The sequence below is a fragment of the Porites lutea genome, chromosome 3, assembly GCF_958299795.1.
Source record: "Porites lutea chromosome 3, jaPorLute2.1, whole genome shotgun sequence".
NCBI classification, from domain to species: domain Eukaryota; kingdom Metazoa; phylum Cnidaria; class Anthozoa; order Scleractinia; family Poritidae; genus Porites; species Porites lutea.
In genome coordinates, this window is record NC_133203.1 from 38,167,469 (window position 1) to 38,187,800 (window position 20,332).

The window sequence follows — 20,332 nt, forward strand, 5'->3', positions numbered from 1 at the left end:
CCTTGTTTGCGTCACTGCTGTGCAAGAGTGGTGTAGCACACCAATGACAAAACTTATCGAAATTTATTGCCCTGCTGAACTGAATTCAAAACTTTGATACCTCGTGCTTCTGTCGTGCTTTTCTCGACAGCAGAGGCACCACGTATGAACTGCAGTGTTACCATTCAAATAAAACGTTAGTGTTTTCATAGTATTATTTATAGAAAAACGGATTTTTTTAATTTTTGCTTTCTGCATTCGAATGTTTTCAGTATAAACCTGGACAAATGTTTAGGTATACTTTGTATCGCATGTCATTAATTGCACTTCTGTTGTTCGCTCTGAAAATTCTAAAAGAGTCTTCTTATTACGAAATTAACTCTTTTCAGTAATTACCAAGTAGCATGAATATTTCATTTATTCATTAACAACTCAGTTGTTATACAACTCAATTTAGAAGAAATTCGTCTTCTACAGATTTGCCCTCAGTCTTTATTTAACAGCTTAACAGCTTTATATTTTTCTCTTTCTTGGGATTGTTTTTCTTTGGCTTCAACAATAACTTTTAATTAGTTCTTCCTCTTTGTTCTGGTGCCCGGGGGTGAAGAGGTGGTTGGACAGTCTGCAAACAAGACAAGTCGCCCTTGACAGCTGTAGCTTGTCAAAATATTTCCCCAGTTGTATTTTGTTCTTGGCACGTAATTGTTAGTAAAAAGTCCCGTAAAACTTGTAAATTGTAACACACTTTAAGTCTCACAGTACAAAACTCTTGAACAATGATAAAGCTCTCCAGTCATTTGAAACGCCTTCCTACTTTAAAATGTGCTTTAAATAAACCCTCCTTTAATTGCCGATTTAATAAATCCCCTAGGCAATGACATTATTTGGTATCATATTTGCTTTGCTTTGCTATTCACCGCTTTAAGTACGATTACGTATGCTTGACGTCGTCTTGACTATCTACCCCTCAAGAGCTCTTCTGTCAAGGCTGATAGGCGTAGTGTGTGCTACCGTACCTACTTATTAGCAGCAACTACGCAAGATGGAGCTGACAAGCTCAAAATTGCGACTTGCTACATCCGTATCATCCCAAGAGACCATATTCAAAAGCTCGTCTCGCTGCGGTACCTGTGGGAAACGTCATGTAATATTGTTGGTTGTATTCTTGGGTCTTATTGCCGTCGCTGCTGGTGGTTTCCTCATCGGCTACTTTGTCACAGGAAACAAAGCGAAAGCAAACCGTGAATGTGCGGGCGGTGAAACAAATCGGACTGGAAATCAGAGCGAAACAGAGAAGTTAACAGTGGGCGAAGTATTCAGCAAGTTTGAGAAGGAAGTAGACACAGATCAGCTAAGAGAAAATTTGAGGTAGGCAGTCTTAATTACGTTGTCGAAAAAATGCGTATCAAATCTAAGAACAAAAACTTCAATTCTCTTCACCAAAGCACCTAATTAACACCCTAGTGTAGAAGATGTGCAAATGCAGAATTTATCATCTTTGCTTAAGGCTCAACTCTGTTTGGATACTTTTGCATCATATTTGTTCTCAGCAAAATTTGTATCAACTCCATGAGTTTTTTTGCGCAATGTCACTTGCTGATAAGTTGTAACCGTCTTTGTATATACTTTAAACAATAGCCCGCAATGGGCTTTTTTTTCTCTTTAGCTGGTTCGCTGACCAGCATGTCAGTACGCAAATGCCATCCTCTCTTGGAGTCCAGTCGGCTTCACTTATGTACAGTATTAAATCAACATTTTTCAACATTTACAAGATACTTTGTCGGTGGATGAATCTAGTCAAGTGGCCCGGCGGAACAGCGATATCGCCGTTGCCGCTCATTAGTCTACGCTGTGTAAGGTGATTCTTAAGTTTGGCGGATTCTAACTCTGTTGATTAAAACGTACCGAATAGCTACGTAAATGGTAGCCAATGAACAGACGTAAGTTTCTCTGTATTGGCATGCCAAGGTGTTTCTAACTTTCAAGTCTTTGAATAGTATCCTATAAAGTGTGCCCATCTCAGTTAAAGTTACAAAACGTGGCTTTCCTATGTTGACGTTCCTAAGCTGCTTCTATTTATGCCATAGTATAGGTGGTTCAAGATTTTTGAAATCTAAAGTCGGCTACTGAGAATTACTTCCCTGAGGTGCTGTTTATTGTGTTGTATAAAACTAATTAGGTCTGATCAAAATGTCTTCAACCATGAAATATTTGCTTGATATGCAATTCGTAAAAGCAATCAAAGGCACATTAGGTGTTGATAAGCAAATAATTTCCCAACTAAGTGTTTTTCCCGCTTCACACGGAAAAGTATTCCACGACTGATAAGCCACTGGGCACGGTTGCCAAGGTGTCATTTCTTTGAGTCGCGATTCCCTTAGTATAACCCTCTCACGTATAGGTTACACATGGCGAGATTATTCATGGCTGTAACTTTTTAGTCTTTGGATCAAAACCCATAGTCTTACCATTTGACATTAAACCTATTAGGCAGAACGATTGTATAGTGCTATTTTTTTCTCCGTGTCTTTTAACACGTAACTTGATTTTTTGGAGGGTTATTTTCTCCCTTCCGCTTCTTTTGGGAGTAAAAGGATTTATCGATAAGAACAAAGAGATCACCCCACCTCTTGTTGGCTACACGTTGATCAGCTTTATGATAGGACAAGTTGAAACTACGCTGTAGGCTGCCGTGAGAACAATTGTGGCATTCGCCTAGAGATTCGCGCCGGCTTAGCCAAAGTTTGTCAGATCTTGTTGGGAAACATTTTGTTGTAAATTATAAGGAAATAAGGGGAAAAAACATAGTTTACATAACGAAAAAACAACAAGTTAATCCGCAATAACGCTTCATTTGGCACGGGATAAAGGGATTATAAATTAAAGGTGAGCTTTAAATGAAAGGATTATGGTGACATTTTTTTTTCCTGAAAGCCAGGTGTTAATTTCGTTGAAAGAAATTGTGCATTTACTCTGATGTTCACTTTTCAATTTTTTCTTCATCGTGACTTTCCATTTTCATCAGTGGAAAACTGACTATAACATTTCTAAAGTAAAACAGTTGGTTCTCATATCCGATTAGCGTGATTATGATTTAAATAAATGTAACCATACTTTTAGCAATTCGTGGAATGCGTTTACTTCGGAGGCCATGTTGAATTTTGCATGGGTCTGGTTTGGAAAGGGGTCTGGGACGACTATATAAAATTGCTAGGCTTCTCCAAAGATCCGATTGTTCGGAGTATGATGAAGTGACGAGTCCTAGACCCTCTGCCTGCCATATTTTGAGAGAACTGAGCAGCGCCGAAGATTTCTCGGTTCCAGACCTCCCACCAGCTGACCAAGAAATTCAAGATGGCTGCCAAAGAAAACACATTCCATCCGTGGATAAAGTAAGTACGTAGTCGTTATTCTCTTGTGATAGACGATAAAGTAACCGCATTTGAAACTCCCTTGGGACGAAATACCGAAAAGGAAAAATGTTAGAGAAGCAGCAAGATATTGAAGCTCACTCAGTATCAGTAAAGCTCACTCGATAGGAACTCAGCTGATAAGGTTTCAGTAAAGCTAGAGGAGGCCGAGAAATAAAGTGAACTCTTTAATTCCCTGGCTAATTCCCCATAGCCAGTGAGCTGGTCTCTTTTCGGAGCAGTCATTTTATAAACATTCTAGAAATAAAGATATCAAACAACTGTATAAAATACCTGCAAAAATGATTCAATAGAGATTTTGTATTCCACATGTGAAAGTAGGGAAGATTTGCATTCGTATTTAAGTCTGGAAATTAACGATTAAAAGACATTTTACCATCTCTGTAAGTGATCCGGATTGTTCAGTGAAGAAAGCGCGGACTAAATTTAGAACACAGTTTTTGAGTCAATGATTGTATACTGTCAATGAGGCAGAAATCAAATGGCTGGCTTGAATTGGTGTTTTGAAAGTACATTAAACCGTTCAGCTTGACATTTGTGAAACTAAGAAAAGGGGACCTTCCAAACAGTGTTTTCCCGTAAATTAGAGGAGGGCCCGGTTTTTTGAACTCGGGATTTGCTAACAAGACAACTTTTGCCCAGAAATCGAAGCTAATTTATGAAAAACAAAAACAAAAACTCGGAACAAACAAAAAAGAAACAAAATCGAAAAACGAAAAAAACAACAAAAAAAAGAAAACAAAGCGCGTTAACAGAAGCACATAAAACTCTACAATTCCTCTCAAGTTGAAGAGTAATTTAAATGTTTGACCATTCTATTTCAGCCGTTGATGCAAACCATGAGTTTCAAAGTTTAAAAATTCAGTGAAAAGCTAACTTTTGCTCAAGTACTTAACAAATACATTCCGTGCATGTTGTCATGTTTCTCTTCAGTAATAGATCAGTAATAGAGTTTGAAAGTGGTGACGTCATAAAAATTAAATTTCTGAAGTTAAGGGATTTGTCAGAATATTCTAATAGAACAACATCTAAATGGTCTACTTACCAAAAACTAGGATTTCGAGGCAAATTGTCTCAGAAATACTAGCCCTGTTTTGCTCTGATGAATCCACAAATGTCCCTCTAAATTTGCTTCGGTTCATGAGGGGCGAGGCTGGTTAAATTTAGTAGGATTTGCATAGAATCATCAGTAACTGTGTGCTGTGCCAAGAGGGAATGAGCTAAGATCATTCTCTCTTGGCTGTGCTAAATAAATATTTCCGTAAATACTTGCTCAAAGCAGAATAACCGAGTAAAGATTTTCACACTGAGTTTGGCTCCGAAGCGACAACAACGTTTTGAAGATTTGTTGCGGTTAAGGCATTTCTAAATCGTTAAGAGCACTCTTCGTCTCGGTTTCTTCATTTTCTTACTTGTAAATAGCTTCTGAAATAATCCGAAAAATCACGAAAACACTTAAAATTTGCGATTGTAATTTTTGATTGTATATTGATGGCAATATACGATCGTATCGATGGTGGTATATTGCGGGCATCTTACAATTTTGGTCAGTGTCACCTGGTTCAGCAGAATTACCTGGGAGCATAAAGCCAGTTGGAAGCGACGAAATATCTTCAATAAAAAATTATTGTAATACAGTGCCGAGTACGTCTGACGTCATCAATAGTTACATTTTACTAAACATCAATTAAAGATTGGACATAGTAAAGCCTGGTTCTCATATGCCGTCGATGCACCTGCGACATGGCCGCCGGTACTGCCTGGGATACTGTTCCGATATGAGAACAGAAGTGGCCGGCAACATTGGTCATCCCAGTCTTTATCGCCGGTATGCCTGCAAAGTTGACTCGAGTTCAATTTCGCAGCCATGCCGGCGGTAAAGCTCTGCGATGGCTCTAGTTGCCGGCGGCGCATGTTCTCATTCGTCCAGGAAGTAGTCCACACGGTACCGGCGGCTACGTTGCAGATACATCGGCGGCATATGAGAACCAGGCTTAACTGTGGATCCAGTCTTCAAGAGCCGTAAAGGAAGCAAGCAAACTTAACCGGTACACAACGCTATTCCCCAATTGACTCGCCAGAGAACATATGGGATGTGCTAGTTATCTTAATAAGGGTTTTTTTTTGTACCTCTAATGTTGCAGAATATTTTCCAGCGAGATTCATCTGGCTGGTTCGGAAAGATCACGGCAGATGGCAGATATGTTAGCACGGGATTGGCAGCAGTATGGTTTTGACGAAGTAGAGATGCCCGCCTACAAAGTGCTGTTGTCATATCCGGAGAAGGACAAACCAAATATGATTTCAGTCGTGGATGGCAATGGAACCGTGGTGAAAAATTTGACCCAGCAGTTAAAGGTGACATATCATCTCTGTAGTCTTTATGTGTTTCACTATAAGGCAGGCATATGGCAGGTGAAGGAAAGCTGCTATGGAAAAACGTGCATGTGGCACTAGTCAGGTCGCAATTTGATTCTTATGTCGTGACTAACATAATATTAAATCAAGACCCACTATCGTTTCCGAAATATTCAACTCTTCTCTACACGCTAAGCTAGAGAAGCACATCTTATTACAAAGATAGAGCCCTAGAACTTTCTGGCTAAAACGAACATCACGAAATGTATTCTGCATTACTCTCTTTTAGTCTTACTTTTAGAGTGGTTTTCGTTTGAGTGTCGTAAAACCAAAACCAAAGTAATTACTCTGGCCAATCACATAGGACACAGACAATACATTGAACCAATCAAAACTCGAAGTAATTACATGTGGCTGACGCAAAGCGCGGGAAAATGCATGCGAGCGCGTCACAATTGGCTTTGGTTTTACTTCTGATTGGATGAAAAGGTGGCGCGAATCTTTTAAGCCAATCGCATCGTGTAGAAAGTGCAAAACCAATTACTTTTCGACACTCAAATGAAAACCGCTCTATTATGGTCATGATTACTGAAGCTCTGCGAAATTATCGACATATATTATTTCGAAGTTTAAGCACTGTATTTAGTAAAATCCTATACCTGAAGAAAGCTTGTTCGGCTAGCCGAAATAAGCGTTAAAACTTAATAAATATGCGTTGTGTGAACAATGCTACAGTATTTTCTTTTAAATATTATATTTGAATTATCCAGTTTTCTTAAAGACTGAAACATCATCAGTGAACTGAACCTTATTCTTCATAAACATAAAATAAAATATTTCCTTCATCTCTCCTGTAACATTTCTTGTCAGGATCCCTTGGGCTCCTCTTTTTGCAATGTGAAAGAACACCAACCCTTTTCTAAATATTTTTAACGTTACACTCATCCGATCAACACAATAACCCCTTATTTTTAGACCAAACTGAGGCTCGACGAAAATTTTGTTTTGGAGACCGTCCCCCTTCCCCTTATCTAAGGGTCTGGATGGCCGCCCCCACCCCCCGCCTTATCTCAAAGTCTGGATCCGGCACTGAACCAACCTATAAATGGCGTTCCCAAACGTTACGGCGATTTTCTGACAGAACGTTGTGTAGGTCAACGTTGTCCAGTTCCTCAGGATTTCACAGATAAGGAGTTGCGTTCTCCTGAAGTCCAATGCAATAATAATTACAATTATTAACGTGCAATTCTTTATTCTGGTTACTACGTAGGTGTCATCTGGGCCTGGAGCCAGAAACACGTCTCTGTTCGCACCATATACGGCTTATTCCATGAATGGTACAGCTGAAGGAAAACTTGTTTACATCAACCAGGGAACTGAAAAGGATTTCGAAGAGCTTGAAAAACACAACATCTCCGTAAATGGGAGTATTCTTATTGGCAGGAATGGCTTAAGGTTTTACCCAACCGTAAGTGACTTAACTTTTCAAGAGACAGACAAAAATATGTCAGATATGTAATATTCTCCAAATTGTGATCCTTTAGTAGCTGCTAAAGATGAAGCAAAACAACAAAACAACAACATAAGAAAACGGGGAAGCCTTAACGTAAAATGAAAAGATATAAAGCGATTGCACTGCACGTACTCTTTGCTCTACCAATTGAGCTATATAGCCGTCTCTGGCAACAAGACTTTAATATATATAAGGCCCACAAAACAGTATTTAGGAAATGGTACGTCATTGTCTTTATTCAGCCTAAATACACCTAAGAAATCAGTTAAGCGTGAACTGTTATCCTGGCCAAAAACTTTGGGACTTACTTTAAAGTTTCTTACACAAACATACCCCTATAATTTTTACACAGCTTTAACAGCTAACAACATTCAAGGATGTGAAGTGTGGGGTAGAAAACAAATTTTCGACCGAATTTTGGGGCGTATCTGACGTCGATTACTGGCTAAAAAAGATCACGAAAGTGTTCCTTTACTTTTCAGTCAAAATTGAAACCTAATCAACGAACAGGTTTGGATTCTAGCCCTGGCTGGCTGTGTCGCTGTGTTGTGTTTCTTGGGCAATGCACTTCATTCACATATATTACCAATTTCCACTCAGGTGTATAACTGGGTGCCAGCGAATTTAATGCTGGAGGTAAACCTGATAGGACTGACATCCCATCCAGGGATAGCTTGTTCCAGGCGTTCAAACAGAAAAACATGGGCGAACAAATTGACGAGGCGAGAGCGCCCCAATCTCCCCTCGTTTCACCCATCGTTTACCTTTTGCGTTCGCTGCGAACAATTTTTAACTCGCTCCACACCAACTAAACGCGTGGATCAGGCTACTGCAGGGGAACGTAGAAATATTCTTACTAACTTCCTGCTACATAAACCAGATAAAGCTTGTGCTTTTTTAGCCACTTGGCTCGGACGTAGACTTTAACTTAACCTTTGATTGCGTTACGGCAATTTCTTTCATCTGAACGCTTAATACATAAGTTCATCTTTTTTCTGTTTTTTTTTTTCTATCTCCTTATCCTGATTGCCATTTAAATAGTCTTTCTTGAAATCCATTTTTAGGCTTTTCTGGCTGAAAAGAAGGGTGCAAAAGGAATGCTTATGTACCTAGACCCAAAAGAATACGCTAGGGAAGGCTTTGGAGAAAATTCAACATACCCACACACCCCGTGGCTTGACCCTGACGCAGTGGTACTGGCAGGGATTTCCCACAAATTCGGAGATCCCTTAACGGACGGATTACCTTCTTTAGACGGAATCTACAGGAAATCAGTGAATGAGACCTTGTCGTTTATTCCTCGTATTCTTCTTCAACCCATTTCTTATGGTACTGCGCGTTCTCTCTTGGAACAGACTGGAGGTAAACGTTTCTTGTCTTTTCAGTGCACTTTTCATATTTTTTTCGTATTCCTAAGAATATGCTAACCCGAATTTATAAATATTGATTAATTGCTACACACACAAACACACCCACCAAAATTCAGCGGAAGTTAGTAACGGAGAGTTGTCATATCAGGGCCCGCGCAGGGGGAGGGGCTGGGGGGCAAGCCCCCCCCCCTACTTTTTGGCCAAAAAATTAAAAAAATTAAATTAAAATTATACATTTTCAAAAAGAAGGAATCTTTGATGGAGTACGAATATTCGACTGGCCGACCTCGTTGAAGCATCCAAATTTATGATTGGTCCGTTTCGATCCTATATCATAAGATGAGCCCAAGAGAGAATGAGGTACGGTAAGCCTCAAAACGACTATCTCTACAAAACTGCACTTAGTCGTAGACTTGTGCGTTTTCATCAGCCAGGTGATGTAGTGTATGCACACATTCCATGGAGTCTTTTTTATCAAGGTTCTTAAATCTCCACGGAGCTACGATTTCTTAAAACAAATTGAACTCGATGATATGGTAGATAACATGAAGAAGTTTTAGGAATTACCTCAGCAGAGCATGATATTGATAAATCAGTGAAATTTTTTCCCGATCTGCAAGCTTATGATGGTAAATCCTGCAACCATTGCAGCAGGAAAAGGTCCTTTTCGGCAGCTCGTAAGTTAAAAACAAGGTTCCGTTCAGCAGCCAATCAAATAGCGCGAATGTGTTCCGCGTGGAAGGCCCACGCTTACAGCCACATGTCCTTCACGAATTGAGGCAGAAAAAATGGCGAACCTCGCTAATGACTAATGAAAGGTTTTAAACAAAGCCGCAAGGAGAGAACGGATAAAGTTGAAGTAAATGAAGTACGCGAAAATCATGATGCTGCTGTGCTTGGCTACATTTTTTTTGTTACTAACTCCTTTCTCGTTTGTTAAACTATTTAAAAAAAAAAAATGATTGATGAGTTGTAACTGTATGTATTAAAAAATATTGAGTAGACACCAGGTCAACCATTTGTAAAGTCTACCACCCCACGACCCCCCTCCCCCCAAATACATTTCAAAAGAGGAGGATCGGCGTCCGCACTTTTCAAAACTGCTCCGCGGGCCCTGCATATGGGTGAGGTTACGTTGTTTAAATGAATTGATAATCATCAAAATTATCATCATCATCATCATCATCATCATCATCATCATCGTCATTATTTTATTAATATTATCGTCCTCGTTAATTCGGTACAATTGTTGTAGGACGTTAAACAGCTCTTGGACGAATTTAAGAAAAATATCGTGATTTGCCATGGGAGAGTAAATCATTTATTTGTGAGCCGACTTCAACTAGCAACTACAGATTTAGCACTAGGTTTGCTTGTTTGCTTGTTTTTTCTTTTTTTTTTTCCGTTGGTTTTTTTTTCAAGTGATTTATTTTAGTCATAGAGAAATATCCGTAGCCAATCTGCAGGTCACCTACGTGATCTCTAAACCAACAACAACTTCGGAAAAAATACTTTTAATGAAAATGGTTACTGTTGCAGAAGACAGCATACTCCCTGATTGGTTTAAGGACCTTAACGCAACCTTCAACTTTGACCAATCTTACCAACAAAGGAGAAATTGGACAATAAAACTGAGTATTCACAACACGCTGAAACAGACGACTATCTATAATGTTATCGGAACGATTACTGGTAGAGAGGAACCGGACCGCTACGTTTTCCTGGGAAATCACCGTGATTCCTGGGTTTACGGAGCTGCGGATGCGACAACTGGAATGTCCGTCCTGAAAGAAACAGGCCGAGTCTTAGGCAAACTAGTCAAGGAAGGCTGGAGGCCACGAAGGACCATAAAACTGTGCAGCTTTGGGGGCGAAGAATTCGGTTTGATTGGCTCCGTTGAATGGATGGATGAAAACAGTTTGATTTTCAAGGACCGCGGCGTTGCGTACCTAAATACCGACGTTCCAGTGCAAGGGAAGTATAGCCTCCTTGCACAAACAGATCCACTGCTGGCTGATCTTATTTATAAGTGGACAAAACGAGTTAAGGTGCCAGTGGATGATGAAAAGTACGAATCCATGTTTGACGTAATGCTAAAGCGAGGACCAACTCCTTTAGTCCCAGGCGAGCCGCAAGTCGCACCTTTCAGGTTCATGAGTGATTACATACCCTTTTATTTCATGGCTGGTATACCATCGGCGGATTTCAGTTATTTCTATAATTATAGTAACAGTGGGGGTTGGCAGCTTTATCCGTCTTATCATACACAAGAAGACACGTTCTACTGGATTGAAAAATTCGCAGATCCCAAGTTTGAAATCCACCGTGCCATGACCTTACTAATGGGTGGAATGTTGATAGATTTAGCTGATTCCCAGCTTATCCCTTTAAACGTATCACGACTGAAGAACTCCCTGCATGAAGCGTACGATAAACTTATTAAAATCAAAACTGCAGTTATGAACAAAACACTTGTTCAAGAAGGGGTTGCCGCTGTAAACAGGTCGCTCGTTGAATTCTCCAGGCAATGCGACTTGTTTGCCAAAGCTCTTAGTGAGGCCAAAAGCTCAGAAAATGTTCACTCTTTGACATTGCGTTTGCTTAACAACCAGTTGAACCAGCTGGGGAAGGCTTTTATCCATCCTCGAATGAAAAACATGTATTCTGTCGTATTTCAACATGTTGCTCACTTTGGCAACTTTGCTGGCGTCGATTTAACGGCAAAGAAAAAAACTAATGATACAGCTGAAGTCGAGGAGCAACTGTCTATTGTTTCACTAGCGATATCTACTGCAGCCAAGGTTTTAAAACCCACTAAAATCCACCCACTGTAATTCAGAAAGATCTGTTTCAGCCTTAAAAATGGGGACGTATCGGTGATTAAAATTCTGTCGCATTTTTGGGTGTAATTTGGCTCCCTTAATCAGGTCGAATGCAGTCCAGTTACCTAGGGCTGATTTGGATCCAAGGGCTGAAATGGGTCCTAGCGTGGGGTGGAATAGCCTTTTGATGGGGCCGGTTTTGGTATAAATTGTGCTCAAATGACTTCAGGAGGCGCTGAATCAGACCTTGGCCTTCACAGCTGAATTGGCACTCCGGGGCCTGAAACAGATCTTTTTGATTTTCAGTGCACAAGCGACTTGCTTCTGTAAGTTGCAGCTGCAATGTTCCACCTTCTAATTTAACCGTTTACCGAATACCGCAAACTCGAACAAAGCGTAAGAGGCTGGTTGATTCAAAGTTTAAGAACACAAGTCTATCCCTTTTGTTTTAAGAATTTTTGTCTCAAATATTGGATTCCTTAAATTTTTAACCGCATCAATAATATTTGGGAATTATTTTTTCCGCGCCTTCCCCTTCGCCCGTCTCGCACTCCAGGCCCGCTTCGTGCTTTCCTTCGTTCGCCTAGAAAACCCAAACAAATAAACATACGTTTACAATTGAGGAAGTAGTGGATTAGGCACAGAATTAACCTTTTCCATGCACAGGAGTCTCATTGACTTACGCAGGAATACATTAACGCCGATGACGTCATGCATGTCAGATAGATTAGGATGATGTCATAGTTTATTTTCAGTTTGTAAGAAGCAAGTGACGTCAGAGTTTCTTAGGGGTTGACATCATCATGGTCATAATCATGGTCTTGATCAACATCATCATGGTCTTAAAGATGTTGAGATCATAATCTATAAATAGAAAAATGCTTTCATGTCCCTACTTGGTCATGATGATGTCATATTCATTCAGATAAGATGATATTATGGTTTGTTTTTACCTGCCAGTTTTTTTCTGTTGTTTCGACACAAATAAAATACCCCTACCTTACAAGGAAATCATTCTTGACATTCAAAAATGCGAAAAATGTGGTTAAGCGAATGCGAGTTTGTACTGATTTATACTGATTTCAAAGCCCAGCGAAGCGAAAAACTACCTGTCAAGCAAAAATGTCAATCTTTGTTTACTAGACTCTGTAGAACGTACTGTCCAGGGTATAAAATTCTGACGTGACTTGCTCCTTGTAAACTGAAAATAATTTATGACATCATCTTATCTATATGACATGCATGACGTCATCGGCGTTAATGTATTCCTGCGCAAGTTTATGAGACTCCTGTGCATGGAAAAGGTTAATTCTGTGCGTAACCCACTACTCTAGATATAGTCGGCCTTTACCTCAGAAATGTATCTGACTAGACTCGTGAACGATAATGCCAGTGGCTGATCCAGACCTTCAGAAGAGGGGGTTGGGGGGCGGTCATCCAGACCCTGAGATAAGGAGGGGGGGAGGGGGGGGCGGTCTGAAATTTTTTTTTTCGGCCCTTCGGGCCTCAGTTTGGTCTTAAAATAAGGGCTCGGGCCCTTCCCCTGGATCCGCCACTGAATGCCCCTATAAGAGGGTTTATTTTGAGAAAGAGTCTGCTTTAAAAAAATCAGTATACTATATGAAATGTTCCTGGCGTAATTTTTAACTGCAAATTAGGAAACAATACTGTGTTTTTAATAGTTATGGATACTGTAAAAAAAATACAGGAAAAGCTTCAAAGGTTAGAGCTTAGCGACGAATCCATATTGGGGGAGCCACCGATTTGCTATAGAGATTAAGAATTTAGCCATTTATATTACAGTATATAGCCATTATTTCAATAAAATTTATAAAAAAGTATTGCTTTTGTACTCACTTTACATGTGATTATTGTGCATGAAGCAGTGTGGTGCAACATTGTGGTCTTTTCATTATAATATTGCCTAGAGACATCGAAGTTTACTTTGTACGTCGATTTTCAATCCCCAGGCAGGTATCTTTGCCGGTTGGTTATTTTAGAGATTAAATGCATATGCAAATTCAATTGATGTTTTCCTTGGTTCGTCTTCTCCTTCTTCCTAGGTAGGTGAGTATATTTAGTTGTACTTATGAAACTCAAAGGTAAAATCTTTCTGTATGATTTGGTCGCCATGCGGATGACCTCGGATAAGGGTCGGGGAGTGTAACTGATTTAGAGCGTTACCGGTCGTTAATCGATAAAAGCAGTTTCGAAACAAGTTAGTTTCGTGGAGGTGAAAAATTAATAATTTCGTACTTGGCGTAGAGAAGGGGGAATATTCAGCCAATATGCCGGTTTTGCTTGTTCATGCGCAAGCTATACTTCTCTTCTTTGAGTGATCTAAATTTTCGTGCAGTTTCACTGGAACGACTATAATAATCATCGAACGAAACGTTTCGATTTAAGAGACCAAACCTGGGGATATGCTTCATCATTGCCTGTTATTTGTTGGGAGATTTTGCGTTCACTCCTAAGGCAGATGTATGAGGTAAGTGAATTTCCGATATTTAAAAAATTCAAACAGACCCCATATTACCCATTGTAAACCGGCTTTTTGTAAGTAATAGTCAATATATTGTATTGGCTTTCTGCTTTTTAGCCAGCGTCTTTTGCGGGCATTTATTACCCGCAGGTGATTAGGTATATCTACAGAGTAGATTTCCATTGTCGCGTATGATTTACGTGCGTAAGGACCGAAAATTCAACTGCTTTGTATAAATAAAAATCGAACTAAATAAATTTTCTCAGAGGCAACGTTTGAAAAGCCTGGCGAAGATGGAAAAGGTTGAACCTTGTTTTCCGTTTACGCTCCCGACCACATGAACTCGCCTTAACCTCGTTCGCAGTATTTCTCCTCTTCCCGTCTTCGAAACAAAGTGAAACCCTGGGAGTAACGTTCCATTTTAAAAGAGAGCAACCTTTAATTTCTGGAGTCTCAGTGGTAACATAGGTAACCCCGGCTTTTTATAAATCTCCTGTAATTATTTTCACACAAAAGCCATATAAAATTTACGTGCTTACACGTTGATATTGAGTGGCTCTGAGCGAGAATTACTTTTCCCACCGCATGACCTCTCTTAAATCCTATGTTGTCTATTTACGTACGTAAAAGCGGGCTATTATTATTTTACGTCGGTACGCAAGTAAAAAAGGCCCGACAGTGGGTGGATTTGAGTGAGGAATACCTTACATCATCTATATTTAATTTAATTTACGCACTAAAAGCCAGAAATAATTTATTACTGCCGTGTGCCCATAAAAATTTCGCAAAAGTGAATATCCACTACTTTTAACTGCCTTTTTAAATACTTCATAAATTTTTTAACACAGTGGTGGAGATATAACCTGTATTAGCAGTCGCATTTTAATCTGAAAATATATGGTTAATAAACCATCTACCAGAGGATATAGTTAGTATTTAGATACTCTGCTTGGTATTCAAGGTGTTCAAAGATACAATCTCGAGTTTTTGAGACAATAATATTGTACAGACTTGGGGGTAATGACCGGGAAAGTATTTGTAAGGGAGTCTTTTGTTTGCGTTAGGCACAAAACACTATTTTGTATAGCCAGAAGTAATTTTCTTAAAAGACTCCACAATATCCGGACTTTCACTTTGTCCGCTTTAATTCTTTGCAGCAATATCACTCCAGCTGGCAAGATAAAAACATTGATTCCTGTTTAGTTTAATGAAGATTCCAGCTAGACATGAGTTTACTTCTTGTTTTTTCTCTGGTTGGGCTCGTTTTGTCCAGTGTGGTTTCAGTCCCATTATTGAGGAAGGATGCAGCGACGCTAAAGAACGCGGAGCTCAAGAATATCCAAGATGACTTCGCTCCTTTACCAAAACAATTGTAAGAATTGAAACGAACTTAATACCTACGTTTATCTACGCTTAAATTTCTTAAATTATTTCTAACTAGTATGCTGGACAAAAAAGCATTTTCTTATATCCTGGGATCAGGTGGTCGCTTTTTTGGGGTGGCGGGAAAGTTTGGAAAGTCGACCGGACGGAGAAGGAAAGCACGTTCTGATCAGACTACGTAACAAAACCTATTTATTCAAGATGAGGAAAAGAAAAATTATAAAACATCTTGAAAAGAAAAATTACTTCAGCTATGATGTGCTAATTCCATTGTATTCTTTTGTTTACTAGTAGGTATTTTGCACTAGTTGTTATTCTCTGTTTCACCGGTCAAGTAAAATCACTCTTATGAAATAGGACGTTCAAAAACTATTTATAAAATATAAATTGGATCACTTGTGATCAGTAAGAAACGGGACAAGCCTGAAATTTGAGTATGATTTACCTTCCACCGTCTCTTGAAGACTTACATCACCCAATCTGTAAGGTGGATATCTCTCTACAGTATACCTTTATAGGCGTATAGGCGAATCTTCGTTTACACTTTTTGCCTCATTATTAACATATGCTTATCACTATGTATTATGGCTAATAAAATAAAAACTCTGAATATTGAGAGGTCAAAACAGTTTCAGTTATCTCTGAAAATTTGAGCCCAATACACCGAATGATTTCGGAGAAATTCTCTTCTAAAAACTTGATATTTCACAGAGAATGTATGCATGGCTCATTAACTTTTTTGCCACACAGCAATTTCGCAGGTTTTGATGGCTGATATTTCATTAAATATTGCTTGCATTTAGTTCATATATACGGCCACGGCTTCTATGAGTTAAGTCGTAAGCTGAAGAGGAAAAATGTAAACAATGACGTCAGCAAAGATTCGCCTATAGAGCTAGTCTCTGACGTTCCTTGGTCATTTTGACGTAAATGGCTGGATGATGTCAACATATGTTCCAGGGAAGAGACCCAGGTGCAGGGCCGACTCTCACAAAACTGTTTCCAAAAATTCAAGCAGATGCCGGTTCCTGATAGGGCACGAAAAATGCTTTGTGTTATTGTGCCCAATCGGCGAACAGTTTCTCGGGAGTCCTTTTCGTGAATTCGTACACACAACGGATATTACTCCGCCACTCTTGCCCGGCTCGCGCACCAGGCTTGTGCGCGCAAGGGAAACTTTTATTTTCTACTTTCCTAACCAGAAACGAGGAAACCACCGATGAGTCGGAAAAACGTTTGGGATGTTATAAGCAGGAGCAATTCAATTTGCCCCGAGAATATTCTGTTTTTGACGGATCACAATGTATCGTAAATAATAGGAAGTTTGAGAAGTGGCGGCGACGAGAAAGTCAAATAAACAATAGCTTGACAAGGCAAAACAACAACTTTGCACGTGCATCACGCTTTTTTGTACATTTCTTTGCCGTCAACTGCACGACTACCCGTAATAATGCCTCATTTCACGTTTTGTGAAGGACGTAAACAAATAGTGACAAAATTCATTTTCCTCATGAACTTGGATATGGTTGATACAAATTCAGCTCCAGAAGAGTTCGCTTGAATTTGACAAAGTAAGCGAGTTGGAATAATCACGACAGAGACTGAAAAAATGCGAATTCACTTTTCCATGCGACGTTTTCGTGGTTGTCAGCCGTCGTCGTATCTTTTAATATATGGATTTAGCCAGGGCTAAAGGCGAAGCTCTGGTTAATAATACGTGTAAACAAAAAAAATTGAATCATGTAATGCTAAACAGGGACGACAATGAAAATGCCCTCAAGACAAATAGATCTAATTAGCAAAAAAAAAACAAATTGCCCGTGCAGCACCCTTTTCCTCTAATTAGCAAAAAACAACTTTGCACGTGCAGCACGCTTTTTTGTCTTTCCCTTGCCGTCGTTTTGCACGACTACAACGCTGTTTTGGACGTCTAAAACGTCAAACTTCCTAGTTACACATTATTTTTATGGAGGAATTGTCGTATGTGCTTACCCAATATTTTTGTTTCCTGCGTTCCTGTTCGCTTTTATTTTTCACTGCCGCCCATTTTCACCTTGCTGGCCGCTAGCATTTCTCCTTTTCTCACCCACGCTGTTTTTCTTCCTACGAAATTCGTCTCCTTTGTTTTCAATAACTCGCTCTAGCTCTTTCTCAGTTATTTTTTGTGTAAACACAAAAAATAACGCCGAAAAAGACAGGACTTTGTGATTTCCTTCCAAATAAAACCTTGAGTCGCATTTGGGTTGCCATACCCGTTGATTGAGTTATTTTACATTGGTATGCCTGTAGTGCGGATGAACGGTCCATCGCTCGCTCGGTGAACGGTCACGTGATCACCAAATTTTCGCGGATGGGTAGATCACCACATTTCCTTAGCTATAGGGCTCCGCCTACGCGCGGCGCTTCGCGCCTCGCGTGGAGCTCCGCTAAAAACTCTCTAATAGTTACGCAAGAAGTAACCGATGCAAGCGTGAATACCTGTTGTAAGCTCAAGCTTGTATTTTTGGAAGAGCGTCTTTAGTTTTCGGGCAGACAGTATTTTAAAATCAAATGGGTATTTTATATCAAACTGAAAGTTTCCGGACTGTGTGCATTTCCTTGGTGCATGTTCCAGACAAGCCGTGATCGAGACAATAGTCGTCGTGTTCGAACTCACGAAAAGAACTCAGGAGAGACTGTTCGCTGATTCGGCACAATAATACAAAGCATTTTTTGTACCCAATCAGGAGCTGGCATCTGCTTGAATTTTTGGAAATAGTTCGGTGAGTTCACCCGTACTTGAAAACTTTCGTCCCGCCTTTTCTCCCAACCCGACTGACTACCCCTGGGTCTCCGAGGACGCATATGTTCGTGCGGATTGTGTTGTTCGTCCGAATTGTCTCAAGAAATCGAGACAATTGAAGCGACCCGGACGGTTTCATTAAAATTAGGCTTAACCGGTTATTTTGTCCTAGAGATTTGAGTTTGACTAATAGTCGCGGGTCGCGGGTCCAAACTTGCCACTGGAGTGGCACAGAAACTTGTTGAATATGTGAGGATCCGCTTTCAAGATTAGTGCGGCACAGCTGCCTCCATTACAGCAATCGCAGCGATAAAAATCAACGTTCTCATTTGTAAACGTGATATGATCGCATATGGTTTTCGTACCGGCCAAGAGCTATTCAGTATAGTGTAGACAAAGCCTAAATATAACTAAAAATACGTGTATCGCAAAACCTCTTGTGGCTCGGGTAAATTGGCCAGCAGTAGGAATATAGACCAGCCATTTTGAAAGGCTTAAAGTAGGTCAAATTCATTCTAATGCAAACTTTTATTTATATTTTTACTCTTCCAACATGGTCACTTTGAACTACTTTACTCAATCTTTTTTTCTTTCTAGCAAATTGCAGCCATTGGCGGATTGAAAACAAAATGCGCCTTATATGTATATCGGTCGTTTCCGTCACTTTATTTTGTTCATATTTTCATTCTATATTCTCCTTAGTTATTGTAAACAAATTAATCTTTTTTTTAAGCATTTTAAAAAAGGTTGTCATACTCAATACTTCCAAAGAACCTATGGGTCATTCTCAGACAACGCAGGTCTTTGTTAAAAATTAATCTCAACTATTGCACCGCTACGGTACTATAGAGGCCGTTTTATGTCTATCAAGTTATTTTATTTCATATTCATTTTTAGTTCATATCTTTTTTCTTACCGTCCTGTGAAAATCGTAAGACTCAGGTCTCTTTTTATTTAATTTTTTTTTTGTTTGCAACAGATGGTCTGACGAAGATTCACCGGAGGGTGAAGACAGCCTTAAAGGACCTAGCGTAGAACAGACGACAAGTAATGAATACGGCGGTCGGAAGTCCCTTGAAACTAAATTTGAAGGGGTAGTTGATTATGGTTTTAAAAACAAATTTGAAGCCGTCGAAGAAGAAGCTGAAGAAGAACTTAAAGACGAAGCTGGGAGGCAACTTGAAGATGAGGCTGGGAGGCAACTTGAAGACGAGTCTGGGAGGCGACTTGAAGATGAGGTTGAAGACAAACGTGATGACGAGAATCAAGAACTTGGAGATGAGATAGTAGAAGAATTTGATAAAGATATCGAGAATTCACTAACAATGGATTTAGAGGAAGACCTTAGGGAAGAAGATAACAATACGGACGCGAATAATACAAGATTTCAAGCTCCTACACGAAGCCTTCCTCGTCCAGGTCGTAAACGACAAATATTTCCTATTACCAAAGTAAAGGGTGTTGGACTTGCCCTCATACTGGGACGCAGAGGAATGAGCCGCCGTGTACATCCTTTCCAAAAAACTAGTCATGTTCGCAGCCTCATTAAACATTAACAAACGAAGTGAAAGATGTACAAATCTAGCCGATGGGATACAAGTATGACTTTAGTACACAATCAGCATAGTATTGATATATGTCAGCAAATTTTGACACAAGCAAGTCTAGTTTTCCTTGAAACTAGGTTAGTTTCTCAGTAAGATTATTTGATGGGGAAGAATAAACATGTGAACATTTACTGCGAATGGAAGAGGTGCTACTCGATAAAGGGAATCATCTTACGGGTTCTTATTATTCATTTCTCTGAGTCAGTTCCTGTGCCTTTTTTAACAAGCAATTCAGTATTAACGGTGATCAGATGTCATCATTAGTGAACAGGTCTATGTAGGTCGGGTATAGGTGTAAGATAGAGAGGTTAAGTTATCCAGTGCTATCATGCAGGTCCCCTTTTCTCTTCCATCTCCAGAAGATAGGGAGGAAGATAGCCTTCCTCACTAGCCAATAACCGACCCACATTTAAGATATCATGCAAGGAACTTACGAATGGACACAGGCGACGCTTTTAATGAAAACATTATAGAAAAACTGACTCAGTTCTTCCTTTCAAAATTCTCCGAAGTTATTACAATTCGCCCAGTTACCTGAGTCCGGAATGCAACGTATGAGCTGAAGATCACGTCCGAGCTTAGAGAGATAGCGAGGCAACCCTTTT

The 20,332-nt window shown here is 39.7% G+C and overlaps 2 protein-coding genes across 2 annotated transcripts; both read left to right on the plus strand.

Annotated features, from left to right (window-relative positions):
• Positions 1-303: 303 nt before the first annotated feature.
• On the plus strand, positions 304-12,899 carry LOC140931092 (putative N-acetylated-alpha-linked acidic dipeptidase). Its single transcript, XM_073380835.1, has 5 exons — positions 304-1,347; positions 5,555-5,768; positions 7,039-7,236; positions 8,346-8,643; positions 10,191-12,899. Exons 1-5 carry the CDS (start codon positions 1,022-1,024, stop codon positions 11,483-11,485), a joined length of 2,331 nt encoding a protein of 776 aa, XP_073236936.1. The 5' UTR covers positions 304-1,021; the 3' UTR covers positions 11,486-12,899.
• A 1,715-nt stretch (positions 12,900-14,614) lies between these two features.
• On the plus strand, positions 14,615-19,884 carry LOC140929707 (uncharacterized). Its single transcript, XM_073379429.1, has 2 exons — positions 14,615-15,327; positions 19,100-19,884. Exons 1-2 carry the CDS (start codon positions 15,182-15,184, stop codon positions 19,674-19,676), a joined length of 723 nt encoding a protein of 240 aa, XP_073235530.1. The 5' UTR covers positions 14,615-15,181; the 3' UTR covers positions 19,677-19,884.
• Positions 19,885-20,332: the final 448 nt, after the last annotated feature.